The 25,021-nt window shown below is 38.2% G+C and overlaps 2 protein-coding genes across 4 annotated transcripts in view; one reads left to right on the top strand and one right to left on the bottom strand.

The window, feature by feature from the left end:
- The window catches only part of HS2ST1 (heparan sulfate 2-O-sulfotransferase 1), a 157,579-nt gene extending 147,259 nt beyond the window's left edge, over positions 1 to 10,320 (bottom strand). The window contains exon 1 of one of the 2 annotated variants that reach the window (XM_032494732.1): positions 9,850 to 10,320. In XM_032494732.1, the coding sequence (XP_032350623.1) occupies positions 9,850 to 9,973 (124 nt within the window). In that variant the 5' untranslated portion in view covers positions 9,974 to 10,320. The remainder of the gene's footprint in view (positions 1 to 9,849) is intronic. The other variant, XM_006188905.3, reaches the window with a different exon arrangement.
- A 411-nt stretch (positions 10,321 to 10,731) lies between these two features.
- SELENOF (selenoprotein F) overlaps positions 10,732 to 25,021 on the top strand; it is a 38,682-nt gene continuing 24,392 nt past the window's right edge. The window contains exons 1-2 of one of the 2 annotated variants that reach the window (XM_014562752.2): positions 10,732 to 11,046; positions 19,224 to 19,391. In XM_014562752.2, the coding sequence (XP_014418238.2) occupies positions 10,972 to 11,046; positions 19,224 to 19,391 (243 nt within the window). In that variant the 5' untranslated portion in view covers positions 10,732 to 10,971. The remainder of the gene's footprint in view (positions 11,047 to 19,223; positions 19,392 to 25,021) is intronic. The other variant, XM_006188906.3, reaches the window with a different exon arrangement.

Below are 25,021 nucleotides of genomic sequence, written 5' to 3'. Positions count from 1 at the left end.
AATTAGCTCAAGAACCATTTTGACAGGAAAAGCAGAAACCTCTTCAAGAGCCAGAGACTTCATTGCCCAGTTTGAAAGAGTGTCCTTTGGGCTCAGCTGTATCTAAAGGGATGCAGTAAGAACTAGTCTCTTGCCGTTACAGTAAAATTGGTAACGTCTTAAGGAATTCATTGCAATTTACTCGAAACTTCAATGGGGAAAGGAGGAGATGTGTCTATCGTGGACAAGACTTGCCTCTAACTTTGAGTAAACAATTTACTAAGGGCCTGTGCACAATACCATGCTAGAAATTATGAGGAAACAGAGAAGATAAAACATTATTTCATCCCTAAGTTTATAATATTAGTTTTAATCATCAATTATTATTCAAATTATCCAACTTCACTACTTTCCCTTAAGTCAACCTAGGGACACACCATCAAAGACAACTAGGCCACCTCGTTTCCTCGTCCAGCCCAGACAGAGCAACTGGGCATTTGCCCTCCAACCTGAAACAACTGAAAGAGAACAGATAAATACACAACAAAGTTTTCAGACACTGGACATTAGACAGGAAATCAGTACAGGACGGTGATCCCTAAGAGAGAGGAGGGAAATGAGGTGAGTCATATGACTGAACAGAGTTTCCAGGCTACAGCACAGAGAAGGGGAACTCGGAGCCCAGCAGCCTCCCTGGGGGCTCAGGGAGGCCAAGGCAGCTGAAGTTTGCTGGGCAATGGGCTAAAGAGGACAAAGCTGCAAAAAGAGAATTTCAGCAGGGGACCAACCAATGCATATGTGTGAAGAAACCAAGTGAGGCCACCCAAAAGGAGGGACAACCTCTGGGATTCCCTCAACCACCACTCCCACTACCCAGGGTGGGAAAAACTTGTAATACACCAGGCACTGAGTAGAGCACCCCAAAAAAAGCTGCAAGGGTACTACTGCCTCAGTAGTGGAGCAAAATTAATCATAGGCTAAAGGCTATTCCGGCCCCATCTAACACACGTAAAAGCAAACCTAGGAAAGATCAAACTGTTTCTAGGTAACTTGAACGTGTCCTAAAACAAAGCTTAGGAGTATATTTAGGCATCTGAAAATACCCAGCACCTAAAAGGTACAATTCATAATGTCTGGCATCAAATTAAAAATTACCAGGCATGTAAAGAAGCAGGAAAACATGATCCATAATGAAGAAAAGAGTAAATAAACAGAAAGCAATCCAGAAATGGCACAGATGCTACAATCAGTAAATGAGAACATCAAAAGAGTCACTATAACAATATTCTATTTGTTAAACAAAATAAAGAAACATAGAAGCATATTAAAGAGAGAAATAGAAGTCTGTTTTTTTTTTTAATACAAAATGAACCTCTAAAAATGGAAAAGAAATGATTGAGATGAAAAATGCACTGGATGGAATTAAAAGTAGATTCCACACTGCAGAACACAGAATTGGTGAACTGAAGACATAGTAAAATAAAAAAAAAAAAATTAAACAATAAAAAAGAAAAAAGACTGGGAAAAATGAACAAAACATCACTGAACTGTTATGACAATTTGTATAGCCAATATGTGTGTGATTTGAGCTCCTGAAGGAGAGGGGAAATGGTACATAAAAACCATTTGAAGAAATGATGGCCAAAAATTTCCAAATTTAATTTGGAAATATAAACTGACAAATCCAAAAACTCAACAAACCCCAAGCATGAGAAAAATGAAGAAAACTACAGCAAGTCCCTTTATAATTACTTAAAACCTAGTGAAAATCTTAAAAGCAGTCAAAGGAAAAAAGACACTATGCACAGCTGAACAAAGACAAGAACGATGGCAGCCTTCTCGTCACACACAACGCAGACCGCAAGACACTGGAGCCATGCCTTTACAGTAGTGAAAGAAAACCTGTCAACCTAGACTTCTATATCCAACAAAAATTTCTTACAAACACTAAGGCAAATACAGACTTTTTCAGCCATGCAAAAGTGAAAAGAATTCATCACCAAGTTGAATTTCAGCACAAGTAATTTTAAAAGAAGTCCTTGAGGATGAAGTTCAAGAGCACCAGATGGAAATCTGCATCTCCACAAAGGGATGAAAAGCATTGGAAATGATACATGTATGAGTAAATATAAAATACTTAAAAATATTTTGTATCTTTTTAGAAGATAATGGGTTGCTTAAAAGAAAAATAATAACAATGTATCATAGGACTAATAGAAGTAAAATATATAACAACAACAATGTAAAGCCAGGGGAGAGAAACTGGAAGTACAATGACTAAGGTTCTTATTCTATGCATGAAGTACTATAATGTAAACCATAAGCCCTAAAGAAACCATTAAAAATACATAAGAAAGAGCACTGCTAATAAGTTATCAAATGAGATGACATGGAATCAAAAAGTGCTCAGTTAATTCTAAAGAAGGCAGAAAAAGAGAAAAGGGGAACAGATGGAACAAACAGAAAACAAATAATAACTCAGAAATTTAAACCCAATCATACCAATAATATTAAAAGTAAATGCTCTGAACACCCTCATTTATAAGGGAGTTTGTGAAATTGGATACAAGCCCCAGCTAAACATTGCCTAAAAGAAATCCACTTTAACTAAAAGGACACAAACAGATTAATACTAAAACAGGAAAAGTTACACCATGCTAACACTAATGAAAACTGAAGTGACTATATTAATAATAGACCAAGTAGATTTCAGAGCAAAGAATATTACCAGGGATACAGAGGGCCATCTCATAATGAAAAGGGAATTAATCAATCAAGAAGACATGACATCCTGAACACTCATGCAGCTAATCACAGTACTTCAAGAAACATGAAGCAAAAAGTAATAAAACTTTAAGGAGAAATAGACAAATCCACAGTTACCACCAGAGACCTCAAAACCCATTTCTCTACAACTGATGAAGCAAGTAGGCAGAAAGAAAGGCAAGGATACAGAAGACTGGAACAATCTAACCTGACAGTTACAGCACCTGCTACCCTGTAACAGCAAAATATACATTTTTCATGTTTACACAGAACATTTACCAAGACTGTTTATATTCTGAGTCACAAAACAAGTCTAAATAAATTTTAGGATTTATTGGAAAGGATTCAGAAAGTCCTATGTATGTCCCCCACCTTCCACAGTATACAGTTACAGCTGATAAATGACTGCCAGCTAAAAAAAACCATTTCCCAGCCTCCTCCCCCTGCATATGGACAGTAACCTGTCCTCATGCACGAACTGAGGGTGAAAGAGGTCAAAGAAGTTGAGAAGGGGGCACCTCCTCACCCTTCTCTTGCCCCTTCCCCAGGCTGACAGCAGAGAATTCCAAAGCCAGAGGGGATGGCCTTACTACAGGACAGAAGGCACTCAAAATCCTGAATCACCATTAAGAGGAAAACCATCCAACAAAATGATCACCTAAAACAGGTATGGGGGAAAAAAGGTCATTTATTGTGTTTAACCAATAAAATTGTGGGCGTGGCTTTAAAAGCAGCTAGCATTACTCTAATTCAGGAAGCTTCTAAAGAGTTTTATGCAGAGGAGTGACATGGTTTTTTTAACATTTTAAAAAGATCACCCTACTATTGTATCAAATAGGCTGTGGGAAGGCAAACGTGGAAGCAGACAGACTAAGGCAATAACTCAGGTAAGAGATGATGGTATCTGGAATTAGGGTGAAAGAGTGGAAGTGCTGAGTAGCAGTCATATTCTAGAAATAATTCTGAAGGTAAAGCTAACAAGATTTTTTGTGACAAGTTAGATGGAGAGTGTAAGAAAAAGAAAAGTCAAGTAAAACCCTAGCACATGGAAGGCTAGAGCTGCTATCAACTGAGACAGGGAAGGTCAGAGATCAAATGAGTTGGTGGGAGGGAGTCGAGGCAGGGGACAGAGATATCAGAAGATCCATTTTGGCCATACTGAGTTTGAGAAGTCTATTAATGACTCAAAGAAAATTTCAAATGGGCAGCTGAATTACATGAATTAATGTTTAGGAAAAAGGTCTCAATTAGAAATATATATTTAGAAGTTGTCAGCATGTAAATCGCCAACTAAGGAATAGTAAAGAGAGAAGAGTTCCAAAGACTGTGCCCTGGGGTATTCTTATGTTAACAGGTTGAAGAGTGAAAAAAAAAAAGGAGAATCTAATACAGGAGACAGAGAAATGGCCAGTGAGGGGTGAAGAAAACAGAGTATGATATATTGGAAGCCAAGTAGAAAGTCTATCAAAAAAGAGGAAGTGATCAAATTGTGTCAAATTCTGCTGACAGATCAAGCAAGATGCAGACCAAAAACTGACCGTAGGATTTAGGGAAGTTACTGGCAATTGTGACCATTAGAGATGGCAAAAATAGACATTTTTTTTTTTTGAGTTTTAGAAGGGAAGCTGAAATATGGGACAGAAGTTGGCTGAGAAAGGGGGAGTCAATAGAAAATATCAGTTTGGGTTTTGGTTGGGAAAAAAATAATAGCATGTACACATGCTAATGGGAAGAATCCATCAAAAAAGGAGGAAATGATGACTATAGGAGAGTGAGGGAAAACTTCTGGAACCATGTCTTTCAGTAGGTAAGGGAACAGGATCAGGTGCACAAGTGGTCCAAACGGCAGTTAATCAATAATTAACAGTCAGAAAGGTGAAGTACATAAATGCAGTTACTACAAGGTAGGTAGATAATTATAAATAATTAGGCTACAGTGAACCGTGATTATCAAGTCCATCCGTAAGTACATCCCTCAAAGTGGTCTTTCTGGAGAGCAGTGTTTGAATATTTACTGCTATTTCAATTTCACTAAGTGCCAAAAAGCTCTTAGAAGGTTTACCAGGGTGGTAGAGAGATATCCTGGGATTACTTTAATTGAGATCAACTGTTTCAGTTGACTACTCCGTAGCACTGGATATCGTATCCAGGACTCGTAAGTGAGACGCCACTTAGCAATTCCAGAATAACTGCGTTCCAATTAACCCAAAGCCCTCTAAACAGTAACTACTGTGAGGTTTTCATACAGTTTCATAAGTAGAGAAGTTTATCATTCTTGGGAACATTTTACAGGTATGTATGGTTTCAGGCACTCATAAAAACTACCTAATTCCAAACAGCAGTCTCAACCTTGGCCCTGGAGTTAGTTCATTAGTTTAGGAGGGTTTTAAGAATATAGGGAGTAATATAATTTTGACCAATGAAGACGGCTACATAATCCATTCTGAGTTGCTGTCCTCATTTAAAAGATTATGTCCTAATGCATTCTTAAATTTATGTGGTGGTTATAAGCATGTGAGTAACAAATATTTTAAATGCCTAGGCCCTATAGAAAATACAACTACAAGCATATAATTCTAACATCATATAACAAAGGTTTCATTGACTATTCCATCAGTCAGCATTCGCAGCAGTGTGCTCTTAAGATTCAGAAAGAACTATTTTGTAAAAGCAGAAAATTCTGAGATGCAGATTCTAAGTAACAGCTAAGCAACTGAGTAGTAAGCTAAGTTATAGTTTTCGTTTTGACTCCATGTTATCTGCATCTCATTAGAAAAATTATGTATACATTTCAATAAAATAGAAGTTTTTTAATATAACATCACAGAGAAATTTTTCATTACTAATGTACTTGTATCCTAAATTTAACTCACAAGTTCTTTGTTGTAATATGGTAATATTAAAAACAAGCAAAACACACACTTACTCCATTAAATATAAACCATCTACTACAAATCATCAGTGATTCTTACCATTAAGAGGACTGCATACTCCTTTGCAAATCTGATGAAAGCTATGCATATAATTTCAGGGAATTCATGGATGCCTTGAAGGCTATATATGGGTTCCCGAGATTTAAAGAATCTCTGATTAGTAGAAAAGAATGGTGTCCAAAGTTGATCCAAGAACATATGAAAACTAATATGCATAATATACGACTAAAAGAACTATAACACATAGTGGGAAAAAAACAGATTAATTATTAATATAATATTTGCCATAAGTGGCTCCTCACCAAGAGAAATTACAATAAATCTCTATAAACATACAAAAGCTTTAAAGAGCTAAATGTAAAAAAAGTAAAACCTATAAAATACTAACAAAATACCCAGAATGCACATAATCCTGGTTGAGGGAAGTCTTCTTAAGCAATGTAAGAAACCAACTTTCCTAAACTGATCTGATTGTGTAAATTGTTTAACTTCTACATAAGCAAAATACAACATAAAATCAAGGGACAAATGACAGACGGGGAGAAAAACAAATACAAGATACATGACAGATAAAAGATCACTACTGATAATTTTTTTAAAACCCTAAAATTGATAAGATAAACTACTACCCAGCAGACAAATGAAAATGAACTAATAAGTAACCGATGTTCAACCTAATTAAAAGCTGAGGAAATTTAAATTAATGCAACAACATACCATTTCACAGCTTCAGACTAGACAAAAATTAAAAGCTAACAGCACCCAGTGCTTGTGTGTGTTGTCAGCGTAGATTACTGTAACTATTGGGGAATGAATTATTTGGAAAGTAACAGATTTTAAAATCTGTTAAATTATAAAATACATACATTCTTTGTCCTAGTCATCCCTTAATGGGAGAATTTATCCTACTGAAAAATGACACCAACAAATAAGGAGTTAAATAAACACATAAGGAAGTTTCTCATAACATTGTTTATAATGCCAAGAAAGAAAATGGAGAAAAAAAGCGGGGGGGGGGGGGGGTTGGAGAAAAACAGACAAATTGAATGTTCATTATTGGCATAATGGCTTAATAAGTTATGAAACATGCACACTATGGAATACTATATAGCTGTTAAAATGAGTCAGTCAGATTTATACATATTGACCTGGAAAGATACCTATGATATTACAGTTTTTAAAAAATGATGCAAAATAACATAAATCACCATGCCATATTCCTTGGGAAAAAAAGATAAAAGAAAACTATTATGTGATAGTCTTTTTTTAGGAATTTCTGTTTATATACTTAATGTCCCAACTGGTCAATGAATACATCAAAGTTTTGAATACATCTATTGCTCTATTAGAGAGCTCACCATCAAAATATTCCCAAATTATGGTGCATACAAGGCATTATCAGAAAATGCAATCCTTTGGAATCCTCTACAACAGAGAAGATAACAATAAAAACTAATTTTAAGAGCAAAATGTTTAATAGTTTTTCTGACGCCAAAATAAAAATGCTTTTAATGTTGTGATTTTTACACTTACAGAAAACAACCAGAGATTTTTTTTTCCCACTGTAGCAGAAATAAGCTATCTATTTCAGTCCTTCCACTGGGTAATATAATTATGTTCATTATATGGATATAAACAAGCAACAGACATTACACTAAACTAATTCCTTTGTGTTAGAAATTGAATTTTCTAAGAGTGATATTCATTCTTAGCAATAAATGCAATTAAACATTGGTATTACAGTTTAAAAATTCTATTCAAACTGCTAAATTTTAGTGTAATGTCAATATAAAGTCCCAAGCAGCCTGATATAATTAAAGGGAAACTTGATTTGGAATCAGACATACTTGGGTTCCAGTTCTGGCTCTGCCACTTAATAGATATGTGGTCAAGTTATATAACCTATGAACCTGTTCCTGCATCTGTAAAACATGGTTTTCTGTGGTGTTCTTGGAAGATTAAATAAGAACATCACATACAAACTGCCTAGTACAGCATCTGGTTGTCAAAATATGCCTCCTTCCACGTTCCTTTCCTAAGGAAGATTACTAACTGGCAACATCTGTTTTAGTACTGCCTGTTTCATAAGGCTTTTTTTTTTAATCAAAAGACTGCTGAAATAAAGTTACATTTTATTTGCTATGATTTTGCTTCTTCAGAGAATTATTGGCTCCTTCTAGTATTTGTATCTGAGGCTCCTTTTCTTGGTTCATTTTTGAGAATTTCTTAGTTTAAGCCATATTCATTCACTATTTCTAATTGAATTTAATGGTTTCTTTCTTGTAAAAAGAAAAAAATCATGAAAAAACACTTTATCTTCTACCTGTGGCTTTCTACATCCTCAGACAACTCTTTTTAAAATCATTCAGGTTGTGCCTATAGAAAGTACTTTCAAGTATTAAAAAAAAAAAAAGGAAAATCAAACTTTGAAATTATTCCAACCCATTGAAATATGTCTAAGAAATTCAAATAGCAATACAACAAAGAACTAGTACAAATTTTAATTTTAATAACAACTTTCACCTTTCTTTAAAAGGAGAAATTTCTTCCGTTAAGCTAGATCATTAACCAGGCCAGAATATGACCCTGAATGCTGCTAAATAGATACAAACAAAAAAGAAAGAGTGTATTGGCTAACATTCAATATTTAAAGTGAGTATGTTTCCATCATACAAGACACATTAATAAAATCATAGTAAAAAAAAACTTGGTATTTCTTCAAAACTGAACAGGGTAAGTTTTATTCTAGAGTTGAGGTGTGAAATTATCTCTAGATCCTCCACAAATTCAGTTGCACTTCAATTAGATTTATTTGATGCTCTTTGATAAACTATTTTAAATGTCTCCAAGGCTTTTTGCAAAGTCTACCGAAACTGGAAGTAGCTACTATTTGAAATATTACAATTATTTTCTGATACATTTTCCCTAAATATTAATCATCACCCAGAGCATCATCTGTTACTTCTTAGTCTAAATTATAATACTGCTGGTATTTCATTGTTTGCTTTTAAATGATGCTGAGGTGAAAGTGTATGCATAAAAATACTTCACATTACTTTTCCACATTCAAATTACAGCCTCTTCAGCTGATTTTTAAGTGCCATGTACAATTTTTAATCAAAATGTATTGCTGACATTCTTTTAACACTCCCTCCCCATCCCTAGTTCTTCCCAAATGCCAAAGTTCCCTACTAATCTCTAAGTACCTATTATCTGTGCATTCTTCTGATTTTTCACATCACACTCCAACTTTTTGTTCTTCAGACCTCTTCTCCCATGGAAGTTAAGTACTGATAACTCCCTAAGGTACTTAACCGTAGGGTAAACAACTTTGCATACTCTTACTTTTCCTTTCATAACTTAAATCTCACTGTAGTAATTCCCCTTCAGCGTTTCCTCGTCTTCTAACTTCACTACATCAACATTGCCGCGAAGCAACGTGCACATATATCCCTGTTCTTTAGCTCAAAATATTCATCAGTTTAGCGCCTCTAAAAAAGAATTTAAATGCTTGGATGCCACGTTTCAGTACTTCATTGAAGCTTTTTATTTGCTTTTCTGTCCTACCTGGGCAGCCTATTTCTCCAGTTGTGCGGTCCCTTGCTGCCCCCAGCACAAGAGTGCAACTCACTACAGTGTATTTCTTCTACTCACCATCATTACAGTATCTCCCTCCATTTCTGCGCATCTACACCTTCGTGAACCTCCCCTGCCCCAAAATATTCCGTATCTCGGTGCCCGCATCTCCAATTAGAATACCCCTCGCCTGACACTGCCGGGGCTTTCTGGACGACTTCAAAGAGAACACGCAAGCCTGAGCGTTTCTGTCTCCTCCAACAGTCAGCACTCGTTCCCCAACGAGTTCGGTCTTCTGTTGCTCTCTCCCTGTGGAATGCCTACTTCGGGGTAACCCTTTGGCTCTGGGAAGCCAAATCTTGCAACCTCTGCCCCGCGACCTCGCGAGCCCAGCATGCCACTCAACCTCAATTCACACCATTCTTGGAGCTTGTGCTCTCGATAGCCCCAGTCTCAGCTCTCTCTGCAACCTTTCAGTCTCCTGCTGCCGAGCCAGACCCCAGGTTAGACGGACGCCCAGTTGCTCGGGTTGCAATGCCTCCCCGGCCCGGCCCCTTCCACACACCACTCAGCCCAGAGTGGCTCGGCTCCTCACCTAGCTTCGATCGGGACTCCTCCAGTTTCTGGATCTGGTTCTCCAAGAAGAGCATCGCCACTGCGAAGGCCACCACCGCCAGCAGCTGCAACTTGGGCGGCATCATAATCCTGAGGAGCCCCATGAAACCCGCTGCTCGGGATCAAGACATACCGCGGGGGGCGGGGATCGGGGCCCCGGAGGCGAGGAAGACGCCGGGAGGAGCCCCCCGAGCCGGGAGAAAAGCAAGGAGAGCGCGACAGCGAGAGAACCACCGCAGCGACCCCCCTTCTCGCCTCCCCAGTCCCCCGCCCCCAGGCGCCAGCACCAACGCCGCCGGTGCCCGCTTCTCCTCGGCCGACTCCACGGCCGCCCCCTCCAAAAGCCCGCGCAGCAAACAGCGCGAGGCGGCTGCCGGGCTCTCGCCTCCCTCTGCTGCCTTAGTCCCCGACCCCCGCGCCCGCCCGCCTGCCTGCCCGCCTGCCCGCCTGCCCGCCTGCCCGCCTGCCCGCCTCCCTCTCTTCCTTCCTTCCCTCCCTCCTTTGCTCGCGGCCGCGCGCTCCCCGCCAGCGCTGCGGCTGCGGCTGCGCCGCCCTCGGCCCCGCCCCCTGCCCATCCCCCTCCGCCACCACGCGCACGCATCCACGTACGCTGCTCGGCAACCAGAGGCTCCGCCCTCTGCTCCCGTTCGGTGGGGCCTATTGGACCGGAGAACTCCAGCGGTTCGCTCTCGGTTCGTGTTACGGTTGGTTTCCTTTGCCATAGGTGTCAACCAAAGCGGTATTCGATTGGGTAAACTTGGAGAAGGAGGCGGGCTGAAACTGTCGAAGGCGGGGCTTCTTGGCTGCTCCACGAAATGTCGTGAATGAAAGGAAGGAGCCCGGAGAAGCACAGCTTTGGGGAGTTTACGAAAATGCCTGATACGAGTGTTCGAAAGGACCCAGTGACTTTATGTTTATATGAAATATGAAGCTATTTTGGCACCTTGACGCTTCCATATGTCCTTAGTTAATACCCGTCTCTGCAGAATTAGAGATTTGATGGCAACGGCCTTTAGCCGCCTGTTTTGGATCAGGCTCTGGAGTGGACGCCCCTAGCAGAGGGGTCCTCTGGGCAGCCCGAGACCGACGGGAGACGGCAGCGATGGCGTCGGGGCCGGGCGGATGGCTTGGATCGGCGTTTGCGCTGCGCCTGCTGCTGGCCGCCGTGCTTCAACCGGTGAGTGCAGGTCACCTCCGCGGCAGCCTCAGGGCGAGTGGGAGGGATTGCGCTAAGTAAGACAGAACGTTCGGTCGCGTTTGGGAGCCACACTTGGGAAGGGTGGGAGGTCTGGACTTCCTTGGCGACTGCTGCTGCCGACATGCGACGTGGCTTAGTTCCGCGTCTGATGCTTAGCCTTCCCTGCCCCCGGTTTCTAGCGGCTCTTTCTCCTGACTTAAGACTCTCTTGAATGCAATCTGTAAGACATGGTGAAGGGGAAAAAAAAGGCACAAACTTTTGCAAAGGAATGAAGATTGTTTTTAAACGGGCAGAAGTGCAAAGAACTACCGTTACTTATGACTCCCAAATCTTGGAGGAAAGCCGTCAAATCTTTGGTCCAGGGTACACTTCCTTTTTACTTCTTTCTCTCAATTGTTTATGGTCTCTGTAAGTCACTTTGAGGAGGCCTTTTACCCCGGTTTGCTGGCATTCACATGCCGCTGGGTGCACTTCAGTGCCATTTGTGGTTTTTAAACAGCATTGTTGCAATAAAAGCAGCTACTCTATACCGAAGCATAATTTGTTTTTGAAATTGATTTTCTAAAATAATAGCCTTTATCTCGTTTACAATCGAGGAGTGTTTAACCAGGTTTTAAATTTCGTTTTTCTCCATTAACAGAACAGATGTGTTCTTTATCTTTGAATGGGGAAAGGCTAATTTTGACTTATTTACTCACAACTTACTGTTTGTTAATTCCTCGTTAGAAGTTTTTACTCTGTTTTAACTGAATAATAAGACGTTTTAATAGGCACTGTACTCGGAGTTTTTACAAATTTCTTTTATCAGACTAAGTTTCAGGTGTTCTCTTTACTGAACCTGCTGAAAAGTATTCTCCTAGAAACCTGGTTTAATTAATTTATCCAAGGTTTGGAGGAGTTAAGGCCTATACTGCAGGTCTCTATAAACACCTGGGCTTTTCTTTCAAGGAATTTGAAGAGCCTGCCTGTTTCCTTTTGCAAGCCTTACCTAAAAGGTGAATTCTTTGCTTCTCTAATTAGCTTTACAGTACTCCATTATTCAGGCATTTGGTGCCTTAGAAATTACTGGGAGATCCCTCTCTAAACTTTGTACTCAGGAGGTTTTTTTTGGGTTTTTTTGTTTGTTTGTTTGTTTGTTTTGTTTTTGTCAATCTTAGGCAATTTGCGTTCACCATCACAAAAAAAAGATTTAAAAAAAAAAGAAAGACTAACATTTCCAGTTGCCTTCTGATTTCCCTGTCTCTGACTGTTTCATTATCTGTAGCTGTGTAACCACCCCAAAATGTAACGACTTAATATAACGATTTCTCGTAGTTCTGTGGGTCTGCTGAGCACTTGTTCTGTTGGTTTCTTCTGGCCTCGTTTATGCAGCTGTGCTTTAGCTAATAGGTCAGCTGAACTGAAGGGTCCAGGATGGCTTCATTCTTAGTGGTGCTGACTGTCCACTGGGACGACTTGCTTCTCTTCCCAGTGACCTCTTATTCTCCGGTAGGCCAAATCAACTTCTTTTCATGGCAGTCTTAGGGCAGCACTCCTGAAGAACAAAATCTGCAATGCCTTCTAAAGCATAGCCTTCAAAGTCACATATATCACTTCCACCTCATAATATCTGCCGAAAGCAAACCACAAGACCAGTCGAGATTCCAGGGATGGGGAAATGGACTCCATTTCTGCATGAGAGCAGTGACGTGATCACATTGCAAAGGTTGCCCAAGTGGTTCTGAGGCACAACTGTAAATGTAAATATGTACTGTTGTCTGTGTGAATGCAAACTATCTTCCACCTTTTTTTCCAGAAACCAAAACTCAAAAAAAAAAAAAACAAAAACAGAATAGCAGGAATTTATAGCCATTAAACAGTCTACCACAGTGACCATCCACAGAATTCAGGCCAGAAGCTTGGATGTCACCTTCGACTCCTTCCTTTCCTTACATACCTCATATCCGTATTTTGCTTCCTAAATATCTCTCAAATTCATCCACTTTTTTTTTTATTAATTCCTCATTTAGGCCACCAACCACTCTCTCCTTAAAAATAGTGGCCTCATGGTTCACCCTTTGAATTATCAGAATCTAAATGGTTGATTTTGCCAGCTTCCCAATTGCCCAAGCCAGAAATTAGTCATTTTAAATTCTTCTCTGAACTCAGTCAGTCATTAAACCCTTAAAAATCTCCAAACCAGTTCTAAGTTTCTCTCCACAAGTGGTACCTGAATTCAGGCTACCATCTTTGCTTGCCTGGAATTACCACAGCAGCTTCTGTGACTGGTCTCCTTTCTCATTTTCTTCCACTTCCTATCCAGTCTCTGCAGTGCATCCCAGTCATCTTTCTAAAACTTAGATCTGTCATTGTTAAACAGCTCTTCAGTGGCTCCCCTGCTTTTAAGGTGAAGTCTGTCCTCAGCGTTCCTTAACAGAGCCTCTTCGACCTGATGCTTGTTTACGTATCCAGGCTTAATTCCCAGCATTTACCTCTACTGGGAGAGCACAAAGGTAGAAGTGGAAAATTGGGGTCATTTGTTTTAGTTTTTCTCACATAACCATGTTCTCTCACCAGGCCTAAAGTAAGGTGTTTAGATAAAATGAAAGGCTTAACTTACATCCCATTTCCAGATTTGCGAAGTCTGATATACCCTCTGCTTTACATATTCTGTCATCACACGTTGTGCTGTATTACACAGATTCACAACTGCACCGAAGCTGTGTGTGTGGTCTGTATCCCTCCAGTCCCCCACACCCCTGCCAAGTAGAATGTAGCCAGAGGGAATACAGGGACCATTTTTCTTTTACATATTTTTTATTGCACCTCATAAGTGCTTGTTCATTTAAATCCCTCAGAAATGGGAATGGCCTCCTAGTTCACTTGAATTTGTTTCTTGTTCTCAAAGTCACTAGGATATCTGTATTTTATATAGAGCAGTGATGAACCCAGCCAAGCCCTACAAATACACAGTGGCTGTAAAAAAAGAAAGGGTAGCCTGAGCAACTCACCTTTGTTGAACTGTTTTAACTTCCCTAAAGCTTATTCCCGTCACTTTCTTCTGTAATGCCTAGTGTTTTTAAGAAAAGAAAGCAATAGAATGAAAAGGGAGGTGTAGGGGATGGCTGGAAAAACTCTAAGAAATTAGAAAACGCTGCATTTCACAGTTTCAGCCTGAGGGGGGAGAATGGCCAGGTGGAATAAGTAATTGACAGTAATAAAAATAAGCCAAAGCTTTGGAACCTGACAAATGAATAAAGAGAATGAAGGAAGAATTTCTTGGTGCCTTGCAGTTGAGCTGCTGGTGTGGATAGAGGACTTAGCTCCTACTTTGTTAACTGACGCCTCTGAGTCCTCAGACTAGACAAGTTGAGTTTTTATTACTGTCTGTGCCCCTGAAAAGCTCTAATTTAAAGTTAATAGCAACGCACAGTTATCAACATTCCAACGAGGTGACCACTGGGAGGATATAAAATGATTTAATCTGAAGATGTATCCTGAGTATGCTTAAGCATTAGAAAAAATATTTTAGTATGGCCTAAGGGAGCTGTTTTCTAGAGAGCCCCAGAACCAAGTGGTATTCAGTTCTTCAGCTATACATAATACTGCTTCATTCAGAACGGCAGTGTACTGAGGGCAGTATAAAATGATTTTATGTATCATTGATTCTGAGACACCACACCCCATCCCCTACCCCCTTTTCTACACAACTTAACATCTGGATCGGTCTTATCTCAATGGTGGCACAATTGTAATTGCCAGCATTTTCGTTGTTATTCTTAGCGGTACATGCAGTAATGGTGCATGATGGATTCTCTGAAGGGTGGTAGTTAGTAACAGTGGTAAAGTGTTTTGAGGGCAGGCCAGGCTTAAAATCTTGATGCTGCCACCTATTGTTCGCTGTATTGTTAGGTTACCTCAACTATCCCAAGCCTGTTTCCTTCTCTATAAAGTAGGACTAATACCTATTTCATAGGGGATTAAGATTAAATGGAATAATGATGTAACGTGTTAAGCAAAGTACCTGGTGCTTTGTAAGAGCTTGCTATAATGGCTGTGTTTCTGGTATTCGTTTTTATGGGGTTTGTCTGTAAACCCATGTATTTGCTTTTGCTTCCAATTTGAAATCTTAGAATTACATGAGAAACCTATGAGTTTATGCATAAAGGTAAGTTAAGAGACAGCTAATCTTGTGTATGTGTAAGTATAATAAAGTATATAGCTGTATCAGGCTTTTGCCTGAAAAGGTAATGTTGCAATATAGTTAATACAGTTTCCCTGCCAACAGCCCTTATGTTTGTAAAGAACGTAGTTATATCAAAAAATAAATCAATGCATAATGCAAAGGAGTCTCTTAGCTTGTCAATCCTACTTTGAATTGGAGAAAGGTAAACTGTTAAATGGTTGTATCCCAATCAATGTTATCCCACCCTGTCCTTAAAATCTGTCTTTGTTACAAGGGTAGCTAATTATTTTAAAATTTAATACTTGGCCTTACTATGCACATTTAAGTGCTATTCAGTTTTTTTTTTTTGGTAATAAAAATATGGGTGGGTATAATTTATAACTCTGAACTTTTCTATATTATTTAGCATTTTGTACTTACCTATGAAGTTAAAAATATGTTCTAATGTTCTTAGATTCAAAGCAGTGGGTCTGCAAAATCAATGACAGAAGACCCCAAAAAAGATCAGTTTACTCATGAAACTCAAGATACTTTCCGTCTCTGCTACACTTATCTCTATCCCGTGTCTAGTATAATGATTTAAAAATAAGTAGTGTTTTGCAGTTTTTAAGTGTGCTTTCACAGTGGAAAGTGGGAATGATTCTAACATTAAGTACTCACTGTGTACTGGGTAGGATACTAGATGCTTTCTGTACTTTTTTTCCTTTAATCCTCAAAACTCTGAGATAAGTGGTAATTACTCCTATTCAGAAACTCACAAGATTGCTCTGTGCTGGTATTTGATTCCAGATGTCATCAGACTCAAATATGTGTTTTGGATGTTCTTGCTCCCTGTCAGTAGGTACTCAGAAAATACCGGAATAGAACCAAATATTACCATCACATGAGTATTTGAGATTCTTGGTTTGTAAAAGAGGCTTTGGTAACAATTGCTTACATTAGATAAGCAGTTCACAGTTTCACAGTGATTTCGTTTTTATTACTTGGTTTAGTTACTGCAAGTTATTTGGCTGCAAAACAAATTACCCTAAAATTTAGTGGTGTAAAACAGTTGTTTATTTTGCTTTCAGATTCTGTGGGGTCAGCATTCATACAGGGCACAGCAGGATGGCTTATATGTTCCATGGTGTCTCAGACCTCAGCCTGAGACTAAAAGACTAAAATGTGAAGGCTTTTTACTCACATGTCTAGTAGTTGATGCTGGTTGTCAGCTGGAGGCCTCAGTTGCTCTCCACATGGGCCTCTCCACATTCTCTCTGTAGTTTAGGCCACCTTCCAGCATGGTGGCTGAGTTCCATAGTCGAGTGTAGTAGAGAAACAGAGACATGGCACCTGCAAGCACTAGCCAAGCGGAGATTGTTTCTTTTTTTTCTGACCTCAGAAATCACAGAATACCCATAGTATCACTTCCTTGACACTCTGTTGGTCAGAACAGTCCCAAGCCCCTTCCCAGATTCAAGGGGAGGGAACATAGACTCCCACTTCTCAATGTAAGACTGCCAGTCATACTGTAGGATGGTGTGTGTGTGTGCGTGCGTGCGCATAAATACATATTTTGGTGTGGCCATCTTTGGAAAATAGATATTAACCTGTGAAATAAATCAAGAAGATCACTTTACTAGTAGATAAGTTACACAAAGTATAGTAGCAAGTGTCTTAGGTCCCTCCCACTAGACTGAAACACTTGATCTGTTTTGAAGGTGATGTACATTCCACATTAATACTGAGATAAGGTAAAAGATGGTTGTACAAGGTATCAAGTTAGGATGTTGACTTAATATAACGCCATTGGGATGTCAGCCTTTTGGAGGAATATGCCAGCAATACTTAAAGTTTTTTACTTTGGAATATGCCATTGAATTCTAATCTGCCTAATCAATTAGTCAAATCCAGCTAGCCTTGCTTTTGTAAATAAAGTTTTATTGGAACACAGACATCCATTACTTATTATTGTCTGTGACTATTTTTGTGCTGCAATAGCTGAGTTCAGTAGTTGCTGTGGAAACTATATAGCCACCCAAGCCTAACATAATCACCACATGGCACTTTACATAAAGTTTGCACACACTTCCTTAGTCTGGAAGGTCAACCAGTCACAAACAATCTGAAATTCTCCCTACTTGAGGCTGTGGTTTTGACCAATTCATTTGTTTAACACACATGAGAACTAGCACAAGTGCTGGAAATGCAGAGAAGTTACTTAATGCTTGTCCTCAATGCCCTTGTAATATTCTGGGGATTCCGACAATCCTAGGTTTACATAGTACGATGTTATGAGAACTGCTGCCTTACAGCTCTGCATAAATTTCTTTCTCAGAAAAGTCTGCGACTAAAGATTGAGATCTGACTTTTTTCAGAGAAGCCTTCCTAAGAAGACTGACACCAGTCAGGGTCTTGGAAATAAGTAGAAGTTAACAAGATGGAAAGGTGAGAAAGAGCCTTAGAGTAGAAAAAGTACGAGCAAATGTATGTTTGAGTAGAAGTTTTATACTTCCAGGTACTGTAGGAATTCGTTAAAGCTGAAAAGTAGAATGGGATTGGAGAAGTACTGAGAGGGAGGACTAGCTGACCACTTAACGTACTGAGGCGGGAACAGATTTGGGAGCTGTTGAAGAGAAGAATTGTCAAAACACATTAATTGATTGGTTGTAAGAATGGTGAAGAGTATGGAGTCTAGGATGACCGACCTGGACAACTACATGGTCAAGGAGAATGGTGCCTTTTTGCTAAGATACTCAATACACTGGAATGGAATAGATTGAAGAAGAAAAGATAAGTTTCCCTGTTGGAGAGTTTGAATTTGCAGTGCCTGAGCAACATGTAAATGAGACCTCAGGTGGGCCGTTGGCTTTGGAAGCTTGGAAGTTTTCAATAAATGAGTATTTGAAGCCATGGAAAAGATGCAGTCATCTATAGAAAGTATGCAAAGCAAAGAGAATGCCAGAAATAGAAATGGGAAGCAACAGTATTTAAGAGATGCATAGAAGAAGGAGGAGGGCAAGCCATGGAAGGAGCAGTTGGAGCAGAACAATTTTGAATGCCGTTGCATTTAGTGATTTGGGGTAAGTTTAGCTGAATGGTGTGGGGGGATCAGAACCCAGACTAGCAACAATTCAGAAATGACAGAATATGGGGAGAGACCATTAGAACCATGGGGCTTGAATACACTGACGATTTAAATTATCAGTGAAATTAAATCCCTGTGGAAATGACAGAGATAGAATTCAAAGCAGAGGTAGAGGGACTGACTTTAGACATGGAGGTGTACCACCATCACTGAGACGTGAGAGAAGAATGGATACGGAAAGACAGCTAATACTCTTGAAGGCTTTTTTTCTTTGCTAGTCATCCTGTTTGGTTACTTTACATAAGTCATTTCATTTAATCTTTACTGCAGTCTGATTTATTTGGGAAGTTCTATGCTTTATCAGTGAAGAAATCAAAGCTTCGGGAGGTGTTCTTGCTCAGTGTTACGCACCTTGTAGTTGGTGGAGCTAGCGCCTAAACCCTAACGTATTTTTGATGTGCTCCTGCTCTCCCTCACTTCATCCCTTTCTGCATCCTCCCCCTGCAAGATATGAATGTAGGTAAGTCTGTAGGGTATAGTACGGACCTAGAATTTAATGTTACTCCATAGAGCATGTGAACAGGTACTGAGTTCTTAAAATGAAATGGAAATTCGTTTTTCTTCAAAAGATATATAATACATCTCATAAAATAACATATAATATCTTTTTTGTTAATCCATATTTTAGCCAAGCTGTAATATGACAAATTTTTAAGGAAAAAATTTGTGTGGGAGGTGGGAAAAACCAAAAACTCATATAAGAGTATAGAGTTTAAAAACAATTAAACATTTGCCTCCAAATGAGGCTATTTCACAAACTCATCACTAGTGTGTGAGATTTTGACAACCCCGGTTTCTCCTTTTTCGGAAGCTTTATAATTTAAATGTGGAATTATGGGGGTTTTTCTTATTTTTTATTTTCAGGTGTCCGCGTTCAGGGCAGAGTTTTCATCAGAGTCTTGCAGAGAGTTAGGCTTCTCCAGCAACTTGCTCTGCAGCTCCTGTGATCTTCTTGGACAGTTCAGCCTTCTTCAGCTGGATCCTGACTGTAGAGGATGCTGTCAGGAAGAAGCACAATTTGAAACCAAAAAGGTATTTCTAATATCTCTCTTCCATTAGACAGTTTAGTTGAGGTAAGGTAAAATATTAAGTTGCTTAGTCAGCTTAAATAAAGAAGTCTTTAGCTTTTACATCTTGTAGTTTTGGAAACTCAGTTGATTTCTGGCCTGGCCCATTGGGTCAATCAAAGCAAATAAAAGGAAAAGTATGGTTACATACTGGGACACCATCCTACCATGGCTGTCCAGCAGAGGGGAAGCAGAATTGCTATAGCATGCTTAGATCCTAAAGCTATCCACTCTTCCTCACTTCTGGCCACATGAAGCCAAAGAATAATGTGATGCTTTTATTTCATTTATAAGAATCCAGTCTTATAATGAAATTTGAGGTAAAAGTAGAGCACCTATTACCTGGCACACAATTGTGCCAACAGTAAATTGTAACTTTTAATCTGGTTAACAAAGGATATGGTCTGTTAACTTGCACACCTCTTACCAATACTTTCAGATACCTAATCTCACCTTTAACACCTGAAAACAGCCAAGGTTAGGTAATATCCAATACAATCTGCTGTGGTTTTACCTACTGTTCAAATTAATACGAAACTTCCTCAATTTTTAAATCTTTTCATTATATCCTTAGACTTCTTTAGTTTATAAAGTATCATGAAAAGATCATTTACATTATCCAAATAAAACTGAATTAATGAGGTCCCTGTGTTTGGGTGAGAAAAAAATGTTAGCATCACTCTGTTTCCTTCTAATATTCTCTTTCAGTTGTACATTGTGAATCCTATTTGAGGTGTTACGGTTTGTAAAGCTTTCAAACAGTAATTGTATCTTATTACTAGGTAGTAAAGGTTTATTTCTAACACTGAGTAGTTTTATAGTTCTAAAAGAAAAAGCAAGCAGACAAGCTTTGAAAATGTTAGTATTCAACGAAAATTTGACACTTGATTTTTTCGTTGTGAACCTGAAATTCCTGTGTCCCGAGAGCAGCTTCCATGTCTTCATTTTCTTGATTCACATATACCAATAATCATTTTTAATGTTTAGAAGATTTCCATCCATGTAAATTCGTCTTTAATGCAGGTAAATAAAATCTAAACAAGTTTTTAAGACTCAATTTTAAATCTCAAATCTAAATTTTAAAGAGATCTAAAACATAGGACTTAACTTGTTCTGTAGGACGCTTCCCACTTGTTTTTCTGCTTTTTTTTTTTTTTTTTAAATGAGATTCACATGCAACAAATTGCTGAAGTGTATCATCCTCTCATCTTCAAGCTATTACTCTATGGTCTGTACAACTACTCAGCCAACAATGATTATTTCCTGAGACACCAAACTTACAAGGATGAATAACAAGGGGTATTTTATAATAAACAATCTTTATCACACACACATCCTTGTAATTAAGGGTATATTAAGAAATTCTTCCATTTGATAGCAAGTGTGTCTAAACTGTAATCCAAGTGCACATAAAAAATACTTTCATCTATTGCCCTTTCTCAGTAACTCTTTATTGTACCCCAGTATAATTTTAGCAGAACCAAACTTGGATCACATGCTTCTCAAATTAGTTATATTCCTGTGCAGTTTTCCTTATTAGTTGAGCTACATGTGGTATCTTGACACCTTTCACACCTTTCATCAGTTACAGCTCAACAATAGTAGTAGGCAAATAATCCACCAGTTAATATATGCCTAACTAATTACAATCTGAAATGATTATTGCATCTAAGTACAGGTGAGCCTGTATCCTAATGTATCTTTTATACTATACCCAGTGGTTTTTTTCCCCTTAACTTCTTGTGCCTCACCTGTAAGATATACTTCTCATTAAGCATTTGCTAGCACAGTACGGCACAAAATCAATGAATGGTTTTCTTTAATAGCCTAGTGGAACTAAAACATAGGAAAACACTTAAAATAGTGTTAAAAATATTAAAGTATGGCATGTTAGGCAAGCCTCCATTTAGATGCAAACCATATTCAAATGTAGCAGTGACACTTGATTTAATCTGTACAGTACTACTCTCTAGATTATTGGTGCATAATCATAGGTACAATATATACAATATTTTTCCTGTCTCAACTCTGGCTTGATGCTTAATTTTGAAATCATAATTTAATTTAGTCCTAGTTTAGTGAAAGTAAAAATATGCAGTATATAGACTAGTGCCTTACATCAAAAACATTAAAAAGTACTTAAACATGGCAGTGTGTGTTGTAAATCATTGGGGATATAAATTCTTTAGAGGAGAAAAATTGTGTTTTATATACGGGAAAGTTTTAGCAATTTATAATGAGGAAATGTTACCTGAATACTCATTTTGGTTCTCACTTAGTTGCATACTTTATAGGTTTGTTCAAGGATGAGGCTGATCATTTTTTGCATGCTTACTCATTTAGCAGGCTGAATTTAGCCTTTGATAGGCAGAAGCATAAACTTTGGTTAAAAAAAAATTACAATAAAAGCAGAAAATGTCTTTGAAATCCTTTATCATTCTGCAAATAAATATTCCATTATTACTTTTATTTGCTCTTGTATTTTTTTCCTCCATTTTTAATCACAAATAGCCTAAGTAAGCATCACAAATACTAGCTAGAATGAGATTTTTTGATAAGTTACTTTACTACTATTTTCACTAGTTTTGCTCGTAACTGTATGCCTAGGTACTGTTGACAAACATTAGTAAGGATGTTGATTGAATTATAAAAAGCATAGGAATTTGCAGCTTAAGAGAAAAAGAAACTAATGAAGGAAAAAATATTTAAATTTTGGTGGTATTTTTATACAGTTAATATTACTAAGTAGCACAAGTGACTTCAGCTTTCTGTGTGTAGAATCTTAATATGGAAGGGATGGGTTCATTCTTTTTTCCACTACTGACTGGCTTTTTCCATGTGATGGGAATATATAGTAACTGCCAGTTCCTGCGTGTTTTATCTCATGGCTTTTCCCACCAGAAAAGGACTAACTCTTCCCCGTTTACATTTTTGAAATATTTTAGACAAGGATTACTGCTGGCTCAAGCTGGCTCACCAACCAGTTGTTAGCTAGGATTATGGAATGATGTAAGAACCATTAGTGCCACAGTAGCTGTGTGGAGTGTTGCACTAGGGAGCAGACAGATGAAGCAACTCTCAGATACAGAACAGGCTATTTTTCCTTCAGTTACTAGAGTAAACCACTTCTACTTGAGCCATTTTAAAGATTTAGCTTAAGTGCCTCCTATTCTGGGAAATCTTCCCTAATTTTTCTTCCTTACGCACTACCACTGCCACTCCCAAGTTAGGTTAGCTACACCTCTGTATTCCCGGAACACGTGAGGACACCTTGATGTGCACCTTACCTCCACTATACTGTATCTGTTGTTTGGTTTTTCTTTCTCTGCTAGTATATTATGCTGTTTGTGGTCCAGGACTACTTTTTGTTTCTGAATCCCCAGCCTTTAACTTACAGTATTTCACAAGTTTTTGTCCTTGAATAAGATTGTTTTTACTAAGAATAGGTTAGAGTAGGTCACTTTTTTAAAAAATTATCTTGAAAATATACTTGAACTTTGTAGATGCTTGTAAATACCTTTTTCATATATTTAACTTGTATGTCCTAAATACAAAGAGTAAGAAAGTTTGTCTTCATGTTGTCAGTTATTTATTAGTCATATTTTGGTTATAATTATTTATCTAACTATAAATATAGGACTCTCATTTCTATATTTTAAGGATTTCATAAGCATCCCGAATCTATCTAAAAGGGAGATGTTAATTATTTAGCACAAATTTTTAGTGATTCCAGTCTGACCACTAACATTATTTTTCAAAGAGTTAAAAGTTTCTAGGGGATTTTCTGTGGTGGGGTGGGGGATCAATTCACTTTTATTTTCTGTTAGGAATTTTTTGACTTATTTTCTAAGATTTATAAAATTAAATGTAGTCTTACAATAGATGGGTTATTTTTCTCATGTTTTTTATATTCCCAGTTCTGTGAATTTGAACTTTGTGAGCTAGGTGCTTTTTTTCTGTCTCATTCATTTAAGATTTTCATATCTTAATGATTTCAGCTTCTTCCAAACATTATTACTGTATAACTTTTGTATTTCTCCTTGTTTGTATTCCCCTATTTCCTTACCTAGTACCCGTTCTTTTTAAGATCGTGACTTCATCAGAATCCTTGTAGTTCAACTGCTGTCTTTTTTCTTCTTTCAAATTATTTTGATTTAATTGGTTTTTAGTTCTTTCTGTTCTTTTGCATTCATATCTACCTTATCTCTGAACTACTATTCTGAAGGTTTGGGAGGAAACAATCCACTTAGCCGAATTACTCATATATATGAACCAATAAGTGAATTATTTCAACCTAATTTGCTGTGTTCGTTCAGTATTGACTGGATTGGGAGAGTTGAGAGCAGTGATTAATAAGAGCACAGGCTCTGATAGGAAACTACCTCAGCTCAGATCCTCCGCTCCTCAAGTTCATATCTTGAACAAATTACTAATCACTCTGTACCTGTTTCCTCATTTACACATCGAGGATAATATTAGTTCCGATCTTCTAAGGATTAGATTTGCCAGTGATAAAAATTTGGAACAGATCAATAGGCACATGAAAAAAAGCTCAATATCACTAATTATCAGAGAAATGCAAATCAAAACTACAACGAGGTATCACCTCACACCAGTCAGAATGGCCATCATTCAAAAGTCCACAAATGACAAATGCTGGAGAGGCTGTGGAAAAAGGGGAACCATCCTACACTGCTGGTGGGAATGCAGTTCGGTGCAGCCACTGTGGAAAACAGTGTGGAGATTCCTCAAAAGACTAGGAATAGACTTACCATATAACGCAGGAATCCCTCTCCTGGGCTTATATCCAGGAAGAACCCTACTTCAAAATGACACCTGCACCCCAATGTTCATAGCAGCACTATTTACAATAGCCAAGACATGGAAACAGCCCAAATGTCCATCAACAGATGACTGGATAAAGAAGAAGTGGTATATTTATACAGTGGAAATACTACTCAGCCATAAAAACCGACAACATAATGCCATTTGCAGCAACATGGATGCTCCTGGAGAATGTCATTCTAAGTGAAGTAAGACAGAAAGAGAAAGAAAAATACTATATGAGATCACTCATATGTGGAATCTAAAAAAAAAAAAAAAAAAAGCATAAATACAAAACAGAAATAGACTCATAGACATAGAATACAAACTTGTGGTTGCCAAGGGGGCGGGGGGATAGGAAGGGACAGACTGGGATTTCAAAATTGTAGAATAGATAAACAAGATTATACTGTATAGCACAGGGAAATATATACAAGATCTTATGGTAGCTCACAGCAAAAAAAAAAATGTGACAATGAATATACGTATGTTCATGTATAACTGAAAAATTGTGCTCTACACTGGAATTTGACACAACATTGTAAAATGATTATAAATCAATTAAAAAAATGTTAAAAAAAAATTTGGAACAAAATTCTCTTACTATTGCACTTTCAAGCTCCTGGATCAGCTGAATCAGGAGGAAATATCCTCTGATGACAGAATTAGTGGTATGAAAACTTTTACCGTTTGTAATTACTTGCTGATATGCAACAAAACACAGAAATAAATTATGTCAAACATAACCTTAAATTTCAAAATTTTGAATTT

Source organism: Camelus ferus, chromosome 13, assembly GCF_009834535.1.
Source record: "Camelus ferus isolate YT-003-E chromosome 13, BCGSAC_Cfer_1.0, whole genome shotgun sequence".
Classification (NCBI taxonomy): Eukaryota; Metazoa; Chordata; class Mammalia; order Artiodactyla; family Camelidae; genus Camelus; species Camelus ferus.
This window is presented reverse-complemented; position numbering and strand designations above follow the sequence as displayed.